The sequence below is a fragment of the Centrocercus urophasianus genome, unplaced genomic scaffold, assembly GCF_019232065.1.
Source record: "Centrocercus urophasianus isolate 14NV4802_14NV808 unplaced genomic scaffold, USGS_Curo_1.0 seq_25, whole genome shotgun sequence".
Classification (NCBI taxonomy): Eukaryota; Metazoa; Chordata; class Aves; order Galliformes; family Phasianidae; genus Centrocercus; species Centrocercus urophasianus.
Window position 1 is genome coordinate 15,991,004 of NW_024884811.1, and position 24,799 is coordinate 16,015,802.

General features: G+C 39.4%; 3 protein-coding genes across 7 annotated transcripts in view; 2 read left to right on the forward strand and 1 right to left on the reverse strand.

Moving 5' to 3' along the window:
* Positions 1-8,849, forward strand: part of NADK2 (NAD kinase 2, mitochondrial) — a 30,287-nt gene extending 21,438 nt beyond the window's left edge. Inside the window, exons 8-12 of one of the 2 annotated variants that reach the window (XM_042825917.1) lie at positions 651-794; positions 2,374-2,429; positions 2,516-2,569; positions 3,202-3,325; positions 5,564-8,849. In XM_042825917.1, the coding sequence (XP_042681851.1) occupies positions 651-794; positions 2,374-2,429; positions 2,516-2,569; positions 3,202-3,325; positions 5,564-5,702 (517 nt within the window). In that variant the 3' untranslated portion in view covers positions 5,703-8,849. The remainder of the gene's footprint in view (positions 1-650; positions 795-2,373; positions 2,430-2,515; positions 2,570-3,201; positions 3,326-5,563) is intronic. The other variant, XM_042825918.1, reaches the window with a different exon arrangement.
* Positions 8,850-9,002: 153 nt separating this feature from the next.
* Positions 9,003-18,679, reverse strand: SKP2 (S-phase kinase associated protein 2). The gene is made up of 10 exons (XM_042825919.1): positions 18,602-18,679; positions 17,902-18,155; positions 16,912-17,023; positions 16,494-16,637; positions 15,777-15,911; positions 14,257-14,355; positions 12,620-12,747; positions 11,987-12,038; positions 11,283-11,390; positions 9,003-10,631 (listed from the first exon to the last, which is right to left on the reverse strand). Exons 1-10 carry the CDS (start codon positions 18,607-18,609, stop codon positions 10,421-10,423), a joined length of 1,251 nt encoding a protein of 416 aa, XP_042681853.1. The 5' UTR covers positions 18,610-18,679; the 3' UTR covers positions 9,003-10,420.
* A 181-nt stretch (positions 18,680-18,860) lies between these two features.
* LMBRD2 (LMBR1 domain containing 2) overlaps positions 18,861-24,799 on the forward strand; it is a 29,316-nt gene continuing 23,377 nt past the window's right edge. For 2 of the 4 annotated variants that reach the window (XM_042825913.1, XM_042825916.1), the window contains exons 1-3: positions 18,861-18,963; positions 23,599-23,828; positions 24,240-24,319. In XM_042825913.1, coding sequence (XP_042681847.1) covers positions 23,655-23,828; positions 24,240-24,319 — 254 coding nt within the window. In that variant the 5' untranslated portion in view covers positions 18,861-18,963; positions 23,599-23,654. Of the gene's footprint in view, positions 18,964-19,296; positions 19,342-19,407; positions 19,455-23,598; positions 23,829-24,239; positions 24,320-24,799 lie in introns of those variants that run through there. The other 2 variants (XM_042825915.1, XM_042825914.1) reach the window with 2 other exon arrangements.

The following is a 24,799-nucleotide window of genomic DNA, read 5'->3' on the forward strand; positions in this document are numbered from 1 at the left end:
GCCTAAGATGAGGAATCCTCTGATACATCAATAATACCGTGCTACATGAATCCTCTGATACATCATAATACCAGTGATGATTGTGCCCCACAACTTGAACACCTGAGTTTTAGGAAGAATTTGTCTTGAGGAGAAACTCAAAAACCTGCTGAATGCATTTTAAAAAAAAAAAAAAAAAAAAAAAAGCAAGCTGTCTGTGAAGAATCACAGTGGGTTTTTAATTACTGAAATGATCATGAATTCAGCTTGAAGCCATGCTATTATTTACTCTTAGTGTTCCCTGTTGTAATTTTGAGACCCAGTCACAGCATAAGAATTTATGCAGTAATTCAACAATTATACAAGAAAGGTAATGTATTTGCAGTTTCATTTCTGAGTACAGCAAACCCTGCTCATATGCAAAGTCACTGCCAAATGATCCAGAGCTCTTCACATGGAATTGAATATTAAAAGTGGTTGCAAGCAAAACTGTCTAGAACTTCATGCTGCAAATTGCTTTTGTCCATTATAACACCTGCTAAAAAACTGAGTGAAAAGTGACCACCAAATTGAAGTACTCAACAAAGCCTGTGAAATTGTCATCCAGATTTGAAAATATCCCCTATAAATTTTTATGTGCCTGATAAGGCTGTGTGTTCTGTCTTATTCAGGGAGAACTTTAAGTCCTGCAAACCCAGTTTTAAATTCTCGCTTCATAGGGCCTCCTATTATGAGATATCAGTTGATGATGGTCCTTGGGAAAAGCAGAAGAGTTCAGGGCTCAATGTATGCACAGGAACAGGATCAAAAGCATGGTAAGTACATGCTGCTGCTTTGACACAAAATATTGTTTCAGATAAAGTAGACTGACTTTGCTGAAGCATATTGTCCATATTATGACTGTTGAGCTATGAATAATCAATGTGTATCAGTTATGTCTAAATAGTCTCACTGTTAGACATAGCATGAAGCTGTTTTGTGTGTTTGATAGGAGAATTTCTTCCTTATGGATATGGTGAGAAGAATTGAAAGGATGAGGAGCTGAGGAATTGTGACAAAAGCTTACCTGAAATTTTGCTCGGAAGTTTGTATGCCCCTAGAGAGGAGAGGTTGGGAATGTTGAGGGAGAGATCCTGCTCTGTCCAGTGGGTTTCTCTGGAGTAGTCTCGTTGGTTAAAATTAAACTGCTTAGATTAAGAAGCTCAGGAAAACATTTATGAAGACTGAAGCTTTAATAGCAATGGGAAGACTTGTACTTAAGTGTTGTCTGGCACATCTATTTTTTCATTATTGGATTTCCAAGTCTCTTTCAAACTTAACTGAAAATGCACCTTTTTTTTTTTTTTTTTTTTTTTTTTTCTTGCCAAAATATTCTTCTTAGATGAAGAAGCATATATCCAAGGAGAGCTGTACTAATCAAAGGAGTAGATTTCCTTAGCAGCAGTTTAAACAATCTGTAGTGTTACATGCAAATCTGATCAATTTAATTTTCTGTACAGTGGGAAAGATTTGGAAATGGGCTATCCTTATCATTTAAGGTTGTACAAGCTGGATTTTTCTGGCAAGCTAAGGTGGACTAAAAGTGAAGCTTTTAATGAAATTGGAAAAATGAATATTCATGCTGTAGCCATGGTTACTGGGCTTAAATATTCACTGTAACTCAGAATCTTGTATTCAGTCAGCATAACTTTGTCCTGGAGGCTGCCAAGAATGAAACTGGCAGATTGCTAGGAGAACTTTCCTAGTGTTTGGTACTTTGGGAACATATAGTTCAAAAGCTGTTCTTATGCATTTCATTTGCCTGTTTTCTATTGAGCAATCTCAGCAGAGGATTCCAGGATTCCTGTTTTCTTTGCTGTAACTGGTGTCTGGTTTAGGGGTCTTGTTGAGATTTCAGAGCTCCTCAATATGCAAGGCGTTTAAATTTAAACGTCCAAGTACTTCTTTAGCTGCCAGATTAACTAGTTAGGAGAGAGAACAACCATGCATCTCAATTTCTTCTCAGCATTTGTTCAGGTTTGTAGATTGGTAGTCAGTGTAAGAGGAATACTGTTGGAAAAACACCCATGGCATTTCTGTAGTGTGTTATGTGGATGTCTGTTGCATTTTAAGGTGTTTTACAGCCATAACAAAAGACCTGGACTGAAAATTGTAAGCTCCACTGAGAACTAGGCAACTGACATGTTCATAGTACCTGTGCACAGAGGCAGCAGTCAGTTTTTGAATCTGGTCCCAGGAGGAAAACTGCTGCAGGAGGAAAGAATGCTTAACAGCATTCTTAATTTTTCCATTGTCTGAAACCTACTTTTAATCTGTATGCAAGGTACTTGGGGTTTTTGTTTGTTCCCTTTAATTTTATTGCTTACCAAACAAGACTTCTACTTTTCTGTTTAGGTCCTATAATATTAACAAGGTAGCAAATCAAGCTGTTGAAGAGATTCTTAATATCGGTGAGTGAACAGCCTGGCATCACTGGCTCAGTTCACACAAAGATACTCTTCTCTAATAGGTGCTCTTCTTAATCTTGTTCCAACAGCTAAAAAGCATGGAAGTTTGAATATGCCACTGAACACAGAACTAGTACAAAAAGGTTAGTGAAAAAGGCAAGATTTATTAAGATATCATAAATGTTGATGAGTTTATTTTTATATTCTCAGCACCACTTCAGCTGTTTTAGTGCTCTTGCAATGTTACTGAATCAGAGAATTGTAGCTGTTAGAAGGGAGGTCTGCAGATCGCATAGTTCAACTCCCATGCTAATGCAGGTTCTGTAGAGCAGATTGCATAGGAAAGCATGCAGCTGTGTTGTTCCAGAGAAGGGGACTGCACAACCTGCTTGATCCTGTGCTCTATTACCATCAAGGTAAAGAAGTTTTTCCTCTTTAATCTTTTTCAGAAATATTATTTACATGAATTTGATGGAAAAACCTCTGACTTGAAATGAAAGCAGTAATTTAGACTTTAGAATGTGTAGATCTTCATGAGAATTTCAGTTGTCCTAAGATTTGAAAGATTAAATACTTACTCAGTTGAAGAAATTAGTGAATGTAAGTCATGGAATAGAACTTAAGTCTTGTAGAATCACCTGAAAGGTGAAGGCTGTTAAACACCTGGCAAGTCTCAATATTATATCTCCAAATAGGGAAGCTGTTCTTTCCTGGACGAATGTGTTTTTCTGAAAAATTCTATCTACAAAAACTAATGACTGATTTCTATTTACAGTAACAAATGATTACAATGAATCTCTGCTTTATAGTCCAGAAGAACCAAAGATGTTTTTCAGCATCCGAGAACCTATTGTAAACAGAGTTTTCTCTAGCAGTCGGCAGCGGGGCTTCTCTTCAAAGTAAGTGTTGACCGTAGCAGCTACTGAAGATCTCTACATTCTGTATTTTCTGTATGTAGGTAACACAGGAGTTTTCCTTAAAGTGTTTCAACTGCCAGTTTGTGTTCTCAGTGGCTTGAGTATAGTTCTGGTAAGAACAGGAAGAAGAGGTTTCCAAGCTGCATTATGCTTTCATAACATCTGAGCCACACACAATCCTACAGAATAAAAGAATCACACTGTGCTCAGTTCTGCGCACATGCCATTGCCCTCACTATGAGACAGGCATTGACAAACTGGAGTGAGTTCAGGAATGGGTCTCTAAGAGTATTATGGGGCTAAAACACATGGCACATATGGGAAGGAGTCATGTTGAGCATGAAGAAGACGAGACTAAGTGGGGTAATACAGTTTAAGTTATAGAGCAGAAAGACTCTTCAGAGCAGAAGAGTACGAGGCAACAGTCGTGACCTATATGTTATAGAATTCTGATAAGGAAATATTTTTCACTGAGAATGGTCTGGCAGTAGAATAGGTTGATGAGAGACTGCTGGTAGTATTCTTGGAATAGTCCAAACTTGAGAAGGCAAGACTGAAAGCAGCATAATCTATCTTTGAAGTAAGGCCTGCTTTGAGTTGAAGGCTGTGGCCTAGATCTCTTCCAAACTAAATTGTTCTGTAATTTAGTCATTTTAACATGGAGCACTTTTTATGGAACTCACTATAGTTAAGTAAATAAAAACATATGCAACTGTTATTGTATGTTTAGAGTAACTATGCTGAGAACAATACAGTGTGTCAATATCAACCAAATGTTAATTCAACCTTTTATGTCAAAACAAAGGAGTCTGACTTTGGAGACTTGAATTCTCCTTTTGAGCCACAGCTGTGTTGCAGCATTTTATGACGTAGTAAAATTATAATGTCTTAAATGTTTACTGCTTCTTAGTAATTTTGATCTGGGAGGTTTCCAGGTTGAATAAACCTAGAGAGATGGTACAAGAAGAGTTCAAAATAGAAATAAATAACTGAATTTTCATCTGTAAGTGCTACAAGATCAATTCCTGTCCCGTCGACAGGGATAGGATATACTTATAGAAACTCTCCTGCAGTAAAAAATGTCTACATACCTCTGAGAGGGGTATCTGTCCATTTTTTTTTTTCCCTTGAATTAGTTTTTGCTGCCTCTCATGGTTTGTCTTTTGCTCTCTGTGCTAAAAATCTTGCTATTGCTGTTCTTTCTCTTTTTTGAGATACTTTAACTGTCTAAAGTGAAACGCGGTAATGTGCCTCCAGGCTTCAGACTTGGCAGAGACTGGCTTGACATTTGGGCCATCCTTCCAAGTTTTTTTATCTTTGTGAAAGATGATCTTCATGAAGATTTAAGTCACTGGAGTAATTGCCAATTAAATCTTGGAGATCAGAACATGTTTAGACCAAGGCCTGTTTGTGGAACAGTCAGGCACATCTATGTAAGACTGCAATCTTGCAGCTTTTCTGAAACCACTCCTGGATCCCATCTAGCAATATTAAGATAAATAATAATAATTGTTGAGAACAATATTAAAGAGCATTCTAATTTGCTATATATTTGAAAGAAGAAATCTTGACAGATGTTAATTTCACTTATAAGTGAAGAAGATGGTTAGTAGCTTTATTCTGTCTGGACCAGCTGTAGAAGAGCTGCCTTAAAATTTTTCTGTTAACCAGACAACATACTGGTCACACTCTTATTATTAAAAGGAAATTGCTGCCATAACTACTGAAGTTGTGTGGCAAGCATTCTGACCTTCAGCCTTGTGTTTGAAATGACTTTATCTTTTCTGTCAACGATTCATACAGCACAACAGAATACAGTAATATTCAAAGTATTTGAGATACTGCTAGTTGTAAATGCATGTTCCATTTAACTTCAAAGCCAATATACTGAAATCATGCTAATTATGTAAGACTTCTTTTCTGTGAAAGATTAGGCAAACCTTTGTTAAATGGGATCATCAGTAGCTTGGTTTAAAAATGCACTGAACTCCAGTTTCATTTTCAGGTGTAGCATTATAAGAGTCCTCAGACTTTTGGAGTAACAGCCTTCCTTTGAATAGGTCCTCTAATTCTCTCTGCTGTGATATTGTTACGTATGCTCCTGTATGATTCAGCATTACTGGTCCATGCAAAGAAACATTCAAGAGACAGTCTCTTTGTTCAGGTAAGTGCTTCTGTGAACCATCTCACTTCTAAACTGTTCTGTTTTTTTGTTGGCAGAGTCTGTGTCCGTTCTCGTTGTTGGGATGCATGTATGGTTATAGATGGAGGAACATCATTTGAGTTCAATGATGGCGCAATAGCTTCAATACTGATTGATACAGAGGATGCACTGTGCACTGTTCTATTAGAAGAATGAAAGGACCCTAGTGTCTTCTGCTGAAGCAGTTCTGGATCCAGAGAGAGAACTCCTGGAGAAGGACAGCACATCGTAATGCTGCATTAAGTTGGAAGTTGGCTTTTTTTTGGTTGTAAGAGAAATTGGAGAAAAACTGAGGTGCTTTTCATTCCTTGGGTTGGGGATATCTTGGAAGCCTATTTATGCTCTTTTTGCAGCTGGTGTATAAGAAATGTATCTGAAGTCTTACCTCTAAGTTCAGTGCAGATTGACATTTTTTAACCTGTATGGCAAATGTGAAAGAATATCTTTTTGAACCATAGGTAGATGGGTTTAAATACTAAGTCAGTAGCACTCAATATTCAGATGTACAGTTTTTTAATAAGTGTGGAACTGGTTAAAAAAAATAAATATCTTCATACATCCACTTTTGTAGAAAATCTGACTGTCAAAATCTAGAGATTTGGTGCAAGGCTATATAGATTTTGGTAACTGCTAATGTTGATGTAATAGAAATACAAATCTTTTGTATGCTTTTCAGAAATTTTACAACTTTGTAGTTTCAAATGATTCATGACAAATTTCTTGGCTCATCCAGTTTTTTTTTTCTACTTTGTAGATTTGTATCAAAAGTGAAAGCCTGGTTTAATTTCCAGCTCTTTCATATTTTCAGTGAGGTAGCTCCTTCCTTTGCTCTTTGAGTAGAGGGAGACTTGAAACTTAAGGCTTTTATTGAGCCCTTTGCTATGAATATGAAACTACAGAAAATGTGCTTAAGACAGTTCCTCATTGAATGGAGTATATGGCTTGCAGATGTCCACTCACAGTGTGTGCAGTTATCATAAAGAAAGATACGGACCTTAAGTTGAATGATTTGAAGTTTTAGGTTCTGAGTTTCTTTACAACTGCAGAATAATGAAATGCGCTCAGCTGAGTCCTACTATGTAGGCTGCTGTGAAAGCAATGCTTCCTGCTTCTTTCTGTGGAAACAACAATGGTATAAGGAGCACAGTAACACTTCTTGATCGAGCAAATTCTCAGCTACAAAATACTGTTTCTCAACAGTCACCACTACTGATCAGCAGTGAATGCAGGCTTGCTCATAAGACTGCACCACAGCATGATGACCCACTGTTGCAGCCACTGCTAAAACATACCACTCACCATGTTGTGCTCACATCCACTGTTTGTTCTCCTTGAACATTCAGGAAGTGTCATTGAATGTCAGTGGATGCCACTTTTTGCACATGAAGGAGTTCAGTTGCAAACCTTTGGTTCATCTGCACTTCCATGTCAGGTGCCATTTTGTCAGACTGCCCCTCTGCTGCCATCTGTCATGTGGCAACAACATGTAATGGAATATTGGTGGGAAGGTTCCTCCTATACTGCCATACCATCAACATCTGCTTGTGACATAATAGGCCAATAAAAGAGGAGACATTACTTTTGGAGCAGCCCTTGTAGTTAGAGTGCAAATAATACTTACATGTTACCCTGTTAATTTCCCCACAAAATTTATGCTGAATTCTAACTGATACTGAATTGACAACAAATATAGTTTTATGTGCCTCTGATTATGTATGCTATAAAAAACTGGTTGTAGAAGAGGAAGTGACTTTGTAGATACTGTTTTAGAGAAACTGTGAACTTTGCCTTTGAAAATCTGTGCTGATTAATGCATAGATCAGAGGGCAGAATTTGACAAAATGAAGATTTCTACAGCAGGAACTCTTCTGACACATGACTTGAAAAAAAGTTTTTTTCCTGTCTACTAGGAAAAATGTATTTCCAAAAGTGAGTTTTTTCAAACTACTTTTGAATGAAGAGACTTCTGTAATAGATGTTCTCAGTTTTAATGGGGATGTTTTCCAGTGTGGCCAATCAATGTATTTATTGCCAATCACAAAATATAAACTTTTATAGCTGTAGGAAGTGTATGAAGGATTTTTCCTTTACACTGTGTTAGTTTTTGTATTCAGTTAGAAACAGAATTTAGAAACGGGTTTCAGTTCTAAGAAAAACCTGGTATCTATGGAACTTGTTAAAAATAAGCTATCACTGTGTTGTGCACATTTCACCTTTAAGTGTGCTGTAGACCAATTTATTCACCTGATCTTGAGTTATCTGGACTATAGAGCAGAAGAGGAAAAGCAAAACAGCCAAATATTCTTTCAGAACTATATAAAGAGCAAAGCTCTTAATACCTAAAGTAGTTTGCAGAATTTATCTAAATGTAAAGATGCAAGACTTTAAAACATTGGCCACACAGAATAAGGTTACTCATAATCCCTTCAAAGCCAGTTATAGATCGCCCTACGTGCCTTTTGTCCAGGATACTCATCCACTTGGTGTTAAGATTCAAAAAGCAATGCCAGTAACATTAATTTATGATTTTCTAGGACTTTACCAACAACTCTGAGATTAAAATCTTATTTAGTTACTCAGTTTAGCTGCATAAGTAAAATTTTCTGGCAAGGAACCTATATGCTACTTATTCAGAGACATTTGTGCTGTAATGTTTTAAAGATTAGCCTGAGTCGGTTGTGTTCCTGATAAAAGTACTCTTACTCTGAATGTTGAGACTAAAACACAATGTTTTCAAGTCCTGTGTACCCAAAGTATAATCTGATTTAGGGTTTACATTTTGCAGTTAAGTTCCTGACTGTTACTTAGCAAACCATAAACCTGACCTACTCATGAGTGGCCTCTACTGGTTTTGTCTGTATTTTAATTGCACTTCTGTTATAGCATTTACTGGTGAATGCTTGATTTAAATAACAAGGATGGGTTAGAGATCTATAATAGATAATCAGTAAGCAGCTACCTTTTCTATTAAAGAATTGTAAAATCCTTTGTTATAAAGGAAAGCAGTAGAGACAACTTACCTTGTAGACAATGTTCTGTGACAGGGCTGAGTATTGGTATAACACTGATTTATTTGGCCTGGACTGGCACTGAACTCTTCTACCTGCTGAATCAAATAAAATCCATGGTGTCATCTTTTAGTGCCAGTCCACACTTGTGTTCTGCTAAACTAAACAGGTTGTCTTTGCTTTTTTTTTTTTTTTAATTTCTACATTATGTAATAAAATTAAAAGTTTAATAGATGCTTGAAGTTGTCCCAGGCCTGATTTCAACTTAAATATATATATATATATATATAATGCATATGTGATGTGTGTGTTTACTGTGCTCACCTTCCTTTCATTTACTAAGCATGACATTATGATACCCTGTCATCTAAATCACAGTTGGTAAGACACTGATTGCACAAGTTTCTGCTTTTTCAGTCATGCAAAAATGGTGGTGGCAAATCATTAGTACAATATAGCGATTCCTTAGCTTTTTATTAAATGCAAAACAAGTTTTATGGGGTTACATTATACAGAGAGAGAAGAATTACAAATAGATACACCTTTCATCTTGGAGTAAACTTTTAAAGTAATTTAAGGCATGAAAACTAAAACTGCAAACAAGCAATTTTCCACACTACTTTGCTGTGTACTTATTACTAAGCTTTTTATCTTTGGACTGACTTTGGAAGACACTATGCCTATGCAACAGCCTATTTACCACAACAATGGTATATCCCCTACTGTTGCTCACTGCTTGCAAGTTTTGTGCTGAAAGACGATAATAACGCTTACCCTTATCCGTGGAACATGCCTAGCCCACAGCAGGACTGGGAGTGGACTGAGCCACATCTGTTCCCCAAGAGGTGGGGGGCTCATTACTTGTCCCTAGTCTTAGTTTGGTTGTTTTTTTGTTTGTTTGTTTTTTTTTTTGGTTAGTTATTTAGCTTTCCCTGTGAAAATGTTAGCTTTTCCTATTAGTGTTAAAAGATACAGGAAGTTAAATGATACTAGAAACTTAAGCTAAAAGAGAAATGGATCTCTCTTAATAGCACCAAAGGAGTTCCTCTCAAAATCCCTACAGTGCAGCCCCAGTTTTTGTTGCTGCTCTGAGTTCTGGAACCAAGATACTCACTCCTGCAACTTTTTTTTCAATATACTAAATGCAGCTGAAAGACCCTATGAAAGAAGTTTTGAGATTTCATCCCTAATTTAAGTTCGCTTAAGCAAGGAAAAGCAATATGAAGTCTTGAAGAAAAACTTCACAGCAGCTCATTTGTATTGCTTCTTGTTTGTACAGTATTGAGCTCTTAAGTGCTTTCCTCCGTTCCAATGCTCCTTTACTGTTTCCATGTTCAGTGAATTCAGACTCACTCTCCCAAACAGGGTAGCTTCACATCTTAGTATACACATCACTCAGTTAATAATTTTAATGATTTTGATAGCATTATTTGATTTCTGTAAACTTCAGACCAGCAGGAAACTAAGCCATCTAGTACCTCCACTGATTTTTCCAGGAGTTGCAGAGCTGGAAGATTTAATTGAAAGCACTTTTACAATGCCTAAGAACAATCATAGCTGCATCAAAACCTGCAGCAGTTAATAAAGGCTGTAACAGTTCCATTACAGTGATTGTTTCACAATATTTTTTTTTTAAGTAGCTCTCCTAAAACAAAAAGTTTCTACAATTGCTTACAGATCATCAGATTTCTAAAGGCTTTTTTTTTTTTTTTAAAGAGTATAAACATATTTATAGAACTACATTATGGCATAAGACCAAGATACAATACTTTAAAAAACAGAACTATGATTAGATGTGCTCTGACATTCTGCTTCTCAAGGAGCTTCACTACACGGTGCATTCATGGCATCCATCGTACAAGATCACTAGCCACTAAGGTTTCTCAGTGACAATCTGCATTTGATACCCCAAATTTCATGGTTCTTTTTACTGCCAACAGTTGGCCTTGCAATAGTTGTAAAATGTGAACAATTGATCTTCATGTCAGGAAGCGTCTCCTTGAGGAGCTGTAGGGAGCTATCAGTCACTATTCCAAATACCTGAAGAGTCTTTAATGTTGGAATTTCACCAAGTTCTCTAGAAAGAGAGCAGTGAGAAGTTAATCATTATACTGAAAGCATTTTTGCAGTCTATACCCGAACTAGCTAAATGTACTTTTACTGAATTTTTTAGGCTAAAGTTTTTTTTTCTTGAGGGCATACTATTTCAGATGCAAAATAGGATAGAGCTGAATAGTTGCAATAATGAAAGGCAGGAAAAAAAAATGCCTTTGAGCAAATAACTCTAAGCTGTGTTTCAGTGCCAACCAATAACCGATGCAGGTGCACAGAAAGGAAAGGTATATAGAGATTCTTACACTGGTCAGCAAATACCATCCACTCTGTTAACGTTTCTGAAAGCAAGTTATTGATTGCTGCACAATTAAAAACCTAATGCTGACACTGACACTGACAGGACTGGAACCTCAAAGCAATGCCTTTAAACAGACATGAGGCACATGTAGAACGTGCTGCTCAACAACTACAGACTGGAAACATTACTCAGATACCTTTGGTTCCAGTTTGTATTCTTAAAGGTTCACAACCTAGTCACCACATTATTTTACTCCTACTTTGTACCAGTATGTTTATCAAAACAGTACTTGCAATTCTTAAGCCCAAAACACAGCATGTTTAAAATTATTTATCCTCTGAATTAGTAAACCAAAGCCATTTAGGGATTACTTACACTAAGGCAGCAGGTGATATTTGGTAGCATCGGCTGAGACAGAGATGTTGCAGAAAGATGAGCTGATGAAAATATTGGAAACACTCCGGCTTCAACATCACACTGTCGCTGTATGAGAGCATATTAATTAGAAGTTATCTTCTGATTATAAAACAGAAGTAAATTTGATATCTCTAAAATTCAAGCTGAGAAGTGTAAAACATCCACTTGTTTTCCTGCCATTACAGTACTTCTTGCTCGATACAGAAGTAACCCATTTCTAACGTGTGACACGTTTTGATTTTCACTGAAGGGCAAATGAAGCAAAAATTCTCTGCAAGTAGATTTTCTGCAGCAGAAATCAAAGCAGTTCTGTGGCCATGTAGTATGAGAGCTGAAAGATATTCTCACCGTAATCACGGGTACCGTAAGCCCGTATGCTTCCTTTTATTTTATCTGTTGACTGCTACCATTTATTAGTTAACAAACAATTTATGTGCATACTATTTACTCTGAAGTAAAAAAGAAATTTTTAAGTTAGTTACTTATTCCAGATTAAGTCAAAACAGATAGTAATTTTTTTCTAAATTTAACTTGGGAAGCAACTTTTGGCTGTGCAGTCCTACTCAACTATTAATTACTGCTGTATGGTTACTGCAGAGCAGTATCGTTACCAATCCCCTGAACCATAAGGACTTAAGGACTACCTGCACAGGAGTTCTTACCTTAGATCTAAGTGCACAAGGAAAGGACATCTTTCCACCAGCGTTTTAACATCTGTAAAGAAGTCACAGTCAGCCCACCTTTCAGTTATAAAGACATACATGCTTTCAACACCTCTCATACTGATATTATTTGCCTTCCAAATTAACTGTAGGATCAGTAATATCTGTAGGATGTTACATTGGGGTAGAACCTAAGTAGTTATTATGTCTATTCTTTTTTTGAATGACCTTTTCAGCAGACACAACAGCAGAAGCCTTATCTAAAGAATGTTCCAAAAACTAAGCTTCTTTCCAATATACAATATTAGAAAAGATGATTCCTAGTTAACACGAGATCTATTCCCCTGCTTGAGGGAATTAGTTCAAAAGCGAAGGCTGTACCTTTCAAGTGAAGATGAAATTAGTTCTACCTATTTTTAAATTGAGAAGACAAATTATTTCATTCCTCAAGGCTAAGCTGGAGAAATTAGTAGGATCTTCTGGCAATACAAACATTATGCTCTTTACAGAGCATAAAAATCAGTCTTAGCACACAGTATTTCTAATACTTAGAGTGGACACCAGTCAGAAGTAAATACAAAGCCTGCTGCTTTATTTCTTAGTGGAATAAATATTTTCCATGCTGATATTTACCTGATATTTGTAGGTTCTGTCTGTATCCACTTAAGTTTAGCTGGGTTACTTTTGAAGTAATGTGACTAACTGCTGTTTTGACATGAGTGGCTGTGAAGTCGCACCAGGACAAGTTCAGCTCCTCCAACCTACACACAAAGAAAGAATGGTTTGGAAGAATAACTGAAATAGATGTTTTTGCCTTAGGAGTATCAACTGCATTAGATATATATATAAGAACTCAAACTGTGGTACATCTACTACCAAAGTTCTTGTATTCATTAATACAAATTTCTCAATAATTAAGCTCTGGAGCAGGTTGCCCAGACAGGCTGTGAGAAATCTGTCTGCAGAGGTTTTCAAGACTCAACTAGAAAAAGTCCTGACCAGTGCTGAAATTAGAACATGATGTAGGCAAAGGGCCTAAGCATCTTCCCAAGATCACTTTCAATCAAAATAATTCATGATCATTGTAGAAAGTTAAATGGTCAAGGGGAGATACTTCTTTTCATCTTGTATTTGGTTGGTGATGTGAACCTGTTCCCACTGACCAGATCTTACATTGAGATGTAGAAACACAAATCTTTTGCTGTCACTTATTAGCATTGTTCAGGTGACCAATTGCACTGTCATCATAAAATACCTACAGTTTTATATATGCACGGGTCAGGTTGTGACCTTACCTCAACTACACACTCAGCAGCCAATAGCGTATCACCAGTCATACTACTGTTTTGTGTGCAGCTGCTAGAGATGTAATCAGAGGATAAAGGCATAGTAAACTGCTTGACTAGAGCCTTCAGCTGTCAATCATTACGTAAAATCAAAAATACCATTTTTTTTAATCAGATGGCAGACCTGATCTTTATGCACTGTGCATTCTACAGATACTGCCTTTCTTTAAGAAGCTCAGCATCCAAGTAATCCGATCCAGCAGCTGTAAGCATTAACTATCCAGAGCAAGATTAAGGTTTTGTCTGTCCACTGGTCTACTGCAGTTTGATTAAAAATATTACTGTGCAGAAACAAATTAAGAAGATTGTCCAACATCTCACAAGAACTCAGCAAAAAGATTGGGGTGTAAATCCCAGAGCTACTGAAGCTCAACTCAGTGACTTCCGACAGCAGATGGTTTAATCACTAGACCTGTTAATCTGAACCAGTGCTTCAAAAACTGCAGAACTGTTCTGCCATGGATGGAAGGGCATAATATTTTCTGCCATTCATACTGTTCTCTGACTGCATAGGGAACTCCTGTACTCCACATTCAGATGGTATCTTCCTCAAACAAACTTGTATGCTTTCACACTGTGAGAATTACATAGTGCTTTCATTAAGAAAATCAAATATACTAGCTAACCAAGTGGATGTAGATGAGTTTTGAACCAACCAAGACTTCCTTTAAGGATGATGACTAAAGAAACTTACAAATAATTACTGAAGTACCTCTTTGCTATTAAAGAAGGAAACAGCTTGATGGAAAGAAATTATATAATTATTCAAGTAATAACCAACAGTTAAGCATTGGGGAACATAATAAGCCTCATAAGAATCATACTGACAGACACACAATTAGAATGCCTATCAAAAAATAAAAAGGACAATTCCTCTCAGGAGTTAACAGTAAGTAGGAATAGCAAAAACTATTTTTGTCTTACATAGAACATTTGCTTAACATCAGCTCCAAAGCTTCTGCAGAAAACCCTGAGCACCCACAAAGATTTAGTCGTATCAGACTGGGGTTGTTAGCAATGCTCCTGTAGAAAAGAAAAAAAGATAAAATGTTGGAACATTGCTTTTATCGCTAAGACACATGATAACGTTTAAAAGTGAAGATTCCAGGCACAGAATTATTTGTTGAATGTGCAGCACTGCATCTTTAGTAAACCACTCTATTAAAAGAGTCACTAAGGATCTCAACTTCTTGCTGCATCACGGCACAGTTTTATAAAGGACACTTGCCTATTTACACAACGTTCCCGATATGCTTGCGTATTTATAACCAGCCCTCTCCTGTTACATCTCATTGAACAAACACCACGACCTATTCAAGATCATTGCATCTCTACAAAAGACTAAACAGTCTCACTACAGTACTTATTAGTGAAGCATTGGAAGAGATTGCCCAGAGAGGTGGTGGATGCCCTGCGCTTCCAGGCATTCAAGATCAGGCTGAAGAGGGCTCAGAGCACACTGGTCTAGCTGTAGATGTCCCCGTCCACTGCAGAGCACTTGGACTAGATGGCCACTAAAGGTCCCTTCAAACTCAAATGATTATATGACTCAATCATCTCATTTTGGAAATCTTCTCTGCGAGGCAGAGGTTAGTTAAGGAGGAAAATAAATAAAATAAAAAAAACACACACACACATTTCCAAACAGCATTCCCCTTACAACCACTATATTTGTACACAGGGAAGTTAAGTTCATTAATTGTTGCCTAATTTGTAAACAATTTTCATTTGGCATCATAAGCCAAACAATACTGGTTTATTTGCACTCTTTTTTTTCCTGATATGAGAAAAGCATCAGGAAACTCAAGAGCAGAAAGCAGATCACCCATAAGCACTAGCCATCTAGCCTGGTTCCTAGCACCCCCATAATCATCTGATGTTACTGAGCTGGAGTTTGACCGCACACCCATTAGTGTTTTTCCTGTTTAACAGAACAGTTCATGTGCTTGACAGAGTCTAATTTTTCAGATACCTTTTTCACTGAAGGTCAGCAAAGAAATGAGAAATGGTGCAGAAGCACACAGAGCATCTGGTAGAAAAGTTGCTGGAACTCCTTAAAACATAAAAGAATATATACACTAAATGTGAACATGTCCGGGGAGCACAGAAATTGGAAAAGTAGCTCTGCAGCTCACATGTAGGAACAGTGAAGGGACACAACCCCCACAGAGATAAGTACTCTGAGAAAAAGGAAACAAACAAACAAAAAAAAAAAAACCCAACAACTCTTCTAGACCTGTGTTTCTTCCCCACCTGGTCTCTTGGACAGATAGGAAAGAGGCAGCTCACATAGCCTGCCAGCTAAATCCATTAAATGACTAGCGCAGGCCTTTTCAAACAACTCCTACAAGAGACAACTCCAACTGTATTCTGACCCTAGACTGCACAAAAGAATGGCACTAAATGTAAGTTACTTATGAAATATCCCCAAACATTTCACTCACTTAATGATATCATCAGAAAGCACTAGTCCCTCCAAGCTGAGGTTCTCCAGTCTCTCACAACGACAAAGAATACTCTGGAGATCTGCAACAGATACTGTGCAATTTGACAAATCCATATGTTGAACCCGGAGAGGTCTAAGAGATGAGAAAGAGTGGTTAGTAAAACTGCACCAAAAAGCAACTACAAATTTCATATACCATAAATATATGCAATACTGTACAAGTGTGCAAAGCTTACAGAGAGGAGCTGTATTTCTCAATATCAGCTGCATACTGTATGTATTACTAAGCTTGCTGGCTGTACCAATAACCTACCAGCCAAAACTTCAGGAGTTTTATCTTTCAGATACTTAAGAGGATTTATCCGAATAGCTGCAAGTCTATCCTGCTAGAGTTACACAGGTTTCTTGAGGTTCACACATAACAATGCTGATGAGGCTCGTATTTCCTGGTTCTAAAAGAAATAACTTGCAAGAACATGACGGTCCTGGAAGTATACTCCCAAATATATTAGCTTATTTCTTAATAACTGACTGATGAATACAGATCTTAGTTCAACATGTGCCTCACCACTGATCAGACTCCACAGAGATGACAAACTGGTGAAGCTGTTAAAAAAAACAACAAAAAAAAACCAAACAAACAAACAAAAAAAACACAGAGAAAAACACTTAAAATTTGAGACTCCAATAACTCGGTACACAGTGAAAGCCTTACTTTGTGGTTTTAAACAGCGGATTCCCAATACAGGATCTTGGGCAGCGGAACACAATAACACCTGCAGGTAGCAATTGTCCAATAACTCCTGGCAGCAGACTTCTACAAGTCAGATCAAGAGTCTGCCAGAGAGATTCATCAAATCTAGGGAGAAGAATTTTACTCATTAGCAAGGAAAAGACATATCTTTGTGTACAACTACAGAAACTTTCCAGACTCACAAAAGATTGAGAGGAAGAAAAGCCATTTAGTACAATTTAATAATGTTAAAATAGTTCAGTTGTCTTTTGAGACTATGCATACTTACAACTCACATAATAGACTGAATTACACTTGAACATGCAAGATGAAAACCAAATCATTTATCAACCTATGGAAGCAAAGTTCTTAGCATTAAGTGACAAGAAGCAATACTTACGACAGACGATGCCACCTCTTGCAAATCATGGAAACTTTCAACAAGTCGTTCAGGGGCAAATATGCAAAGATTGCCAATAGAAGTTCATCTGGAAGTTCATCCCAAGAAACTCCTTTAGGGAAAGAGTGAGCATGCTCTAGTTAAAGCTGGCTCATTTTTGCTTACTGATGCCTTATTCACTTTGGTTGCCAGAAGGACAACTACAGTCTGTCCCTGGACTCTACATACTACTCATTCCTCTTTCATCTCTTCATTTTAAAAAATATACTTCAGGAAATGAGAACATCTCAGCTATTTCATTTGTAGTCTAAGGCTTGTATGCTTCCCCAAAAGCAGGAAGGGAAAAAGAAGTCTAGAAGGACATCTGAGGATTTCTTGTCTCTATACTCCCCTGATGAAATGCCCATCCTTGCCACATACTTTACACCTCCAGAAGGGGCCCAAAGGGAGGTATGCATCTGTATAGTACACAGAGAAAACTGGGTAACGCAAAGTGCTCTTCAAAACATCTCTCAGGAATTATTTAAGAATGTGTGCGACCCAAAATTCTCACAAAGAGGTACACAGTTACCTAGTGTTTCTGTCTGCCCAGAAAAAAATTCTACATGTTGGAGCTCCAGAACAGCTGCCTACAACCCAGAGCTCATTCATTTAAAAGCAGAAGTGTCTAAGGGTATTCCTGCTGCTCTGAGGACTGAATCCTTCCCCTGCCAGTCCAGAGTCCCTGCTGCACCCTTCCTGCAGTTTTCCAACAGGGACCCTTGCACGCATTAACATAGCAACCCCAATGGAGTGAGTGGCTGCCCCCTGGCACCCTGCAAGAGATGCGCATCTGGATTCTCGTGATCTGAAGGGCCTGGTTTCTCAATTCTGAGATTCCTATATAAAAAAATTCAACTCCTTGGGTTTCAAAATTATGTTGGGAATGGCTGCAGCAATAGTTCCTACTAATTTAGCAGGGTAAACGAAAGCAGGGCCGCCTGCCAATACCTGGCTCTGTCTCCCGGAGCAGCCGAGGCCTGCGCACAATGACGAACTCCTTCTCCTTCACTTTCAGCCGCTTGTGGGGCGTGCAGGCCGGCAGCAGCGGCTCCTGAGGGGTATTCTCGTTGCCCAGCTTGTCCTTCTTCAGCACCGACACCCCCATGCCCGAGAGGAACTCCGAGGTCTTGCTGGAGTCCCAATCCCAGCTGAAGCCAGCGGAGACATTGCTGCCGGAGGAGGGGATCTCCTGGAGATGTTTTCTGCACGGATTGAGGGATTACGGGATTCAGGGAGACCCGCGTTCTGCGAGGCCATCGCCACGTTCTCTGGAGGCCGGCGCGGAGTACAGAAAGGCGGCAGAGAGCCGCCTGGCAGGGAGCAGGTCTCGCTAACAACCCGTACCCTCAAGTAGGGCAACAATCCCCGCTAAAAAGTTTAATTTTAACCCCAGTTCCCCCCTCCCCAGAGGAGCGGGGCGGTCCCTCAGCCCTCCCTCAGCGCCCACCCGGGCGGCGCGAGGGAGCGCCGCGCGCCTCAGCGGCCCGCACGGCTCTCGCGCCCTCAGCGCAGAGCGCCGCTCGCAGAGGCACGCGCGCTGCCTCCCGCCGCCCCCACAGCCGCGGAGCCCCGCGCGCTGCCCCCAGCCCTCCTCCCGGTTGATCTGCGGCCTCCCCGCGAGGGCCGATACTCCGCACGGCGCCCGTACCTGAGCATAGCGGCGGATGCCTGGGCGGGAGACCCGTGCTCCGCGCAGCGTCCACCGAGCCCCGCGCCCGCCAGCCCCGCACCGTCCGCCGCGCGCCCGCTAGGCCCAGCCGACCGGAAGCCACTCGGCGCCCGCCGCGAGCGCTGCCGGGAGCGGTAGTTCGCCCCGCCTTGTCCCGCGCCCGCCTCCCGAGCCGAGGCGGTGACGACGCCGGAGAGGAAATGTCAGCGGCGCCGGGCCCCGCGGCACGGAAGGAGCCGGGCGGAGCTGCGTGCGCTGCGATTTAAGGCCTCGCGCGGGGGAGAGGCGGCAGCGAGCATGGAAGGCGGCCGGGCCGTGCGGGGGAGCGCCTTCTGAGCGCGGTGAGGGGCGGCACGGGCCGCAGCGCCGAGTCGCGGCCGGGGAGGGGCGCGGCACGGCGGGGGGCGCGGACAACCCGGCCCGACCGCGGTTCCCGTCACTGGGCTGCGGGCGGCCGGCGGGCCTGGGCTCCGCCCGGCGCTGAAGAATCGGGGATCCGACGCTCGTTTTTCGGCTTTGCGCCCATTTTCGGGTGCTTTATCTTCCGCCGCGGCCCCCGCGGCGCTCCGGGCTGTGTCGCAGGGCGGCTGTCGTTGCTTCGGCACCGTGTGGAATCCGGCCTCGGCTGCTCGGAGCCTCCTATCGCGGGCAGGGTCGTGCCCGCGGCAGCGCGATGCATGGCACGAGGGGCCCGGTCGGGCACAGCCGCGAGCGAAGGGGTAAATAAGGCTTAATTGTAATTTCAGTTCTGATTTTCCAAACAGTCTGTCCGTCTCACTGCGGCGTTCTGGTTGTAACCACGTGAAGACCTCCTCAGTGACACCTGTTCTGTGTGAGCATCCCCCAGGCAGCCTGCGTCGCAGGTTCTGTTCTTCTGGGTTCATCCTGTAGCTACACAGCTTTCATGTCGTACATCTTGGTGCCTCCCCACTGTCTGTTCTCTCTGATATGTTATTATTTCCAGAGTACTATATGCAAAGATTAAATGTTTAGTTAGTTTTAAACCTTGTTTACATGCATTATTTTAGAATCGTAGATTGGCAGGGGTTGGAAGGGATGTTAAAGCCCAACCCCCCCGGTGGGCTGGTTGCTCCCACCAGCTCAGGCTGCGCAGAGCCCCATCCAAACCAGCCTTGAGCACCTCCAGGCATGGGGCATCACAGCTCTTTGGGCAGCAGCACCAGTGCCTCACTGCCCTCTGAGCAAGGAATCTTCTCCTAATGTCTAACCCAAATCTCTTCTCTTCTAGTTTAGAGCCATTCCCCCTTGTCCTGTCACTATTGGAGCATGTAAAAAGTTTGTCACCTTCTTGCTTGTAAGCTCTCTTCCTGGAGAGGAACAGGTTCTGTAGGGCAGTAGTTGAGACAGAGGCTTGATAGAGTTCAGGAAGTGTTTGGACAACACTCTCAGACATATGGTCTGGTTTTTAGGTGGTTGTGTATGTAGCCAGGGGCTGACCTCGATGATCGTCTTGGATCCCTCCAACTCAGGATATTCTGTAATTCTGTACATTCCAAGATAATTGAAATTGCAGGCATTAATAAAATACTGGTTGGTGTGTGGTTTGATCACTGTTTCTTAGAAGAGCAAAGCTATGCAGATTGCATCTGTTGGCTCATTTCAGAGATTATTTCTTTTAAATGGTGCAGTAGGGTGACTGCACTGATCAGCTCTTGTGGGCAGCTGAAGGCCAGTTTCTTTCTGTAGGTAGTTTTGTCTGTGCTAAGAAGCTCTTCATCTGTCATCTGCTTATCTGATCCCTGTGGTGCAAGGGTAAGTGTGTACTACAGAACTTGGGAGGTAACAAAAAAAGAAAATCAGCAGACTGAGCAGAGCTGAGTATGAAAGTGTCTGAAGGGATTGCTTTTCAGTGTTACGTTCTCTTCCTTTTAGTATTTCTGAAATGTGAGATAGTCCACTTTATTTTTTTAAAGATGAATGTTTCTAAAGCTTAGAGTTAAGCACTTATATTGGTGATGTTGGTTGATATTGGTTTGACAGAAAGGCAGGAGCTCACCGTGGAACTCACCATTGATAGTGTGCTGGAGGTGGCAGCTTTCTTCTTACCTGTGCTCCAGAGCTTGGATTCAGCTTGAAGTGGGAGGTGCTGCTGCACAGATGTTTTTTTCAGCATGCTTTGGCTGTCTTCAATGTTGTTCTTTACAGCATCCCTTTCACAATTCATTAATTTCCCTGCTGGGCCTTTCTTCACAGATGTGCCCTGCTATTTTTAGTCCTGTTTTGGAATACCTTTGCTATAAAATCGAGAGCTATTTAGAATCTTTAAGAAGCAGCACAGTTGGTTTTCTGCTGTTTAATCTATTAACACATAATTTCTGTGCCAGGCTGAGTGAGCAGTTAGTTCATTTGTAATGTAAGTATCCCTGCACTTGGATAGACTCCAGGCTGGCAGGGTAACTTAAGACATGATGGTAGGGAGTCTTCAAGGTTATTGAAGTATGAACTGACCCTTTCAGGGTTCTTGCTAAGTCCTTAGTTGTGTTTGGACCTTAGAAGATTTCCTGCAGGAATTTTGAAGCTCTTGCCCTGTGTGGGGCTACTCAGATTCTTCCATTCATAAGCTTCAGAATATATGGTTTTAAAGCCCATGTCTAAAACAAAATAGCTTTGGATCTAAATTACAGTAAGTTGTAGGTGTTTTTTTCTTAAGTGATGGAGTGTCAATAGATACTCTTCAGTTAATAAGCTTGTTACTTCTTGTAATTGTTTAACAGAAACATTGGAGCAGAGAGAGCTCTTTTGAAGTAGTTCACTGATCACAGGAGAAAATTTTCTGAGGGTTCAGGAATTTTAGCCAGCTCATTCTGGGGAGTGCTAATAGTTGAGAAACAGGATTGTGGGCAAGTATCTTATCTTTCTGTGAGCTAACAGCCAGCTTCAGAGGCAAGTGCGGTTTCCCACAGGTAAGCATGTCTTTCAGTAATATATTCTACGTCTTCATTCTGTTACCAAGAGACCCAGATGTGGCTGTCCTCATAAGAAGATTTTGTTCACAATAAGAGATGTGTTGTTTCTCTCTTTGTAAGACTTTTTTTTTATTTATTTGGGTTTTTTTTTCTCCCTAGAACTACTTTTTACTGTTTTCTGTCTAACATTTTTGAACAAAATCTTTGAAAGTGAGTTGAAGCTGTGCTAAGTTCAATTCCCTCTTTATTTTAGTGCGTTGTATACACACTTGTAACCTTTTTGAAATCTCTGGTTAGGAACTCAGTGCAGCATCTTACACAGAAAGTTTTCACATTCTATACAGATTTCTGCTCCTTAGGTGTGACTGTAGTAAAAAGTTCTATAGGTATGACTCATGGAGGGTATGATGTATAATTTTAATTACATAGCATAAGGTGTGGCTATGATGGGCATCCAAAGCTGCATATGTCAGATAGCTCTGCCTTAATAAAATTGGGCTTTGAGTGAAGAGGAAATGCTGTATTTTTAGTGGAATTTGCTATTATACTATGAATGTGAAAGACTTTCTTTTCTGAGGAAATGAGAATAGTTCATTCTATGTATTCTATTGTACTATCGAGAAGTAGATTAGATGCCTTGGATTCATGAATTACAAATTAGCTGTCCAAAATGCAGTACAGGCAGATAGCAGGGGGATGTTTTGACTTGATAAAATTACCGATTACTTAATAAACCTCTTACAAAATAGACAATATAGGAAGTGAATATAGAAAGTACATCTTTCATAAAATACAAGAAGGTAATTCAACCCATTTTCAGAATATGGGGTGCTTTGTGTATAACAGCTGACATGAAGTAAATAGTCTGTTTTCAGTATTTAGAAATTAAATGCAAAAGGAGCAAAATGGGGTAAACAAATCTTCAGGGAATAACTGTTGTATGTGTCCCAAAGGACTTCCTAAAGGAAGTACTGTGGCATCACAAACTTTGAAATTCTTTACTAGTGATAAAGCATTTTTTAGTGCGTAGAGATCTTATAACATATTTTAGCTGTGTACTGTGGAATTAGTAGAAGAAACAGTTTACTTGAACAGAGTTTGAGTAAATTGAGGGAAATTTTAGGAGTAGCATTTCTTTTAAATCCCTGGATTTCAGTGACAATTAAAAACACTTAAAAATAGAACAGTGAGGAAATGATGTCAAAAGGTCTTTCAGTTGAATCAAAACAAATAAAATGGTAACTTTGGTGGAAAAGCAAGTTAGTCTGAGCAGGGTAAACATATATTTATATATATATTTTTAAATGGATGAAGTGTTAAAAATCAGAAACAATTTTACTAACCGTATAACAAGGTGGTGACACTTTCTCAGCAGATTTGTGCAGCTCACTGGTCTTTTGCTTAGTAGCATGCCTGAGTGAGGACGAGCTTTCTAAGAGTTTTTAGCAGTAACTGACTGTAACAGTAAGTCATCCCAGAGGAAAGGAAAATATAGTAATTCTAATAGTGAATGGAGACCTGTGTTCTTCTGAAGAAGAGCAGAAGAAAAGTAGGAAGGTGAATTAGCTAGCTAACACATTCCCTCCTATGAAATTTTAGAAGAGCTGCATTGCAAGTAGCTTCGCTGTATTTTTATGCTCTGTTAACTCTAGAGTAGAGAATTTAAATGCATAGTTGATTAACAGTCCATTAAATAGAAGTTTCTGAGTAGCTTTTTGGAAACATTTAAATTTAAACCTCTCCTTTGTTAAAATTACTTGAATTCTTCTGGATGAAGAATAAAAGTTTTTTGGTGTTTTTTTTTTAATTTGTAGTTTTCGTAAAAGTTACAGTCTTACATAGTCTTATTCGCAGACAAAAAAATGATTTCAGGATCTTCTGGACCATGAAGATGCGGAAGAGTTCAAAGCATCTTACTGAAAAATCTTCATTCTTTTTGAATGACATCAGAAAAACCTGTTATAAAATTCAAAAATGTATATTGAAAACTTTTCTGCCTAAATATCTTTCAGAGATTTTAATGTAATTAAATAACGTCTTGTCTTGCAGTTCTAATCAGCCTTCTTATGTGAGCTCTGCTGTGTGTCTGGAGTGAACCTTCAATAATGAGTGGTGCAGCGTTGGGCCTTGAGATTGTGTTTGTCTTTTTTCTGGCCTTATTCCTACTTCATCGATATGGAGACTTCAGGAAACAGCATAGGCTGGTGATCATTGCAACATTACTGGCTTGGTATCTCTGCTTTCTAATTGTATTTATACTGCCTTTGGACGTCAGTACGGTAAGAAGTTTGTAAGATTTTCCACTCTGTTAGGTAAAATGAGGCATTTGTATTTTTGTTTTTAAATTCGTATTTGCAGAGTACTGTATTTAAAACAGCAAATAAAGTTCTCTAATAGTATCTTTTTAAACTTAGCACATCAGTTTTTCATGACAACTTCTCTGTTACAGTTGATTTTGTTGCTCTTATAAGACAACAAATCTTTCACATCTTTTAGAATTCTTTTTGTTTATAGCAATTTTTAAAACTATTTCAGCGGCATAAAAGCACTTCCATTTTACTTTCTTTGCCTGCATGGAGATTGCATGTTGAGTGTTTATTACTTCAATTGCTCCCAAATGCAAATTCAGAGGAAAGGAAATGTTTTTTAATTACATGTTGTACTTTTTTCCCGATAAAAAATTCTTTTAGACAATTTATAATCGATGCAAGCTTGCTGTTAACTCCAGCCCTGCAGAAACCAACGGCTCTTTTGTTACTCTTGCTCCAAGGTAAGTCTTCTTCAAATAGGCTTTTCTTAAAGAAATATTTCATGGCTTCCTTTTTGTAAGTATTACCTGTTTGATGTGACATTTGAAGATTGGAAGCATATAGGAGAGTGAGAGAAGAGGCGAAGAAAGTTGTATCTGCATCTATTGGTAGGCATTTATTTGTAATAACTCTAGTTCTAATTAATTACCTAAATATTCCTATTGATGCTTTCAATTTCATAATAGATTTCTGCTGTTGTTAAACTGATAGAAGTAAGTTTTTTTTTTTAATAACTTTGGTTATCTACCAGGAAATGCTTTGATGAATGCTCCATAATTTTAAGGCTTTGGATATGAAAATCTAATTCTATAAATCATGAATGTAGAGATTAATAGACTTGTTTTATATTCAGGGAGCATATGTAAGGGTTATTATAATTGTGCATATATAATAATTGAAGTTAGAATAGAGTAGATCAGTGGGATATAGGAATAGTTCAG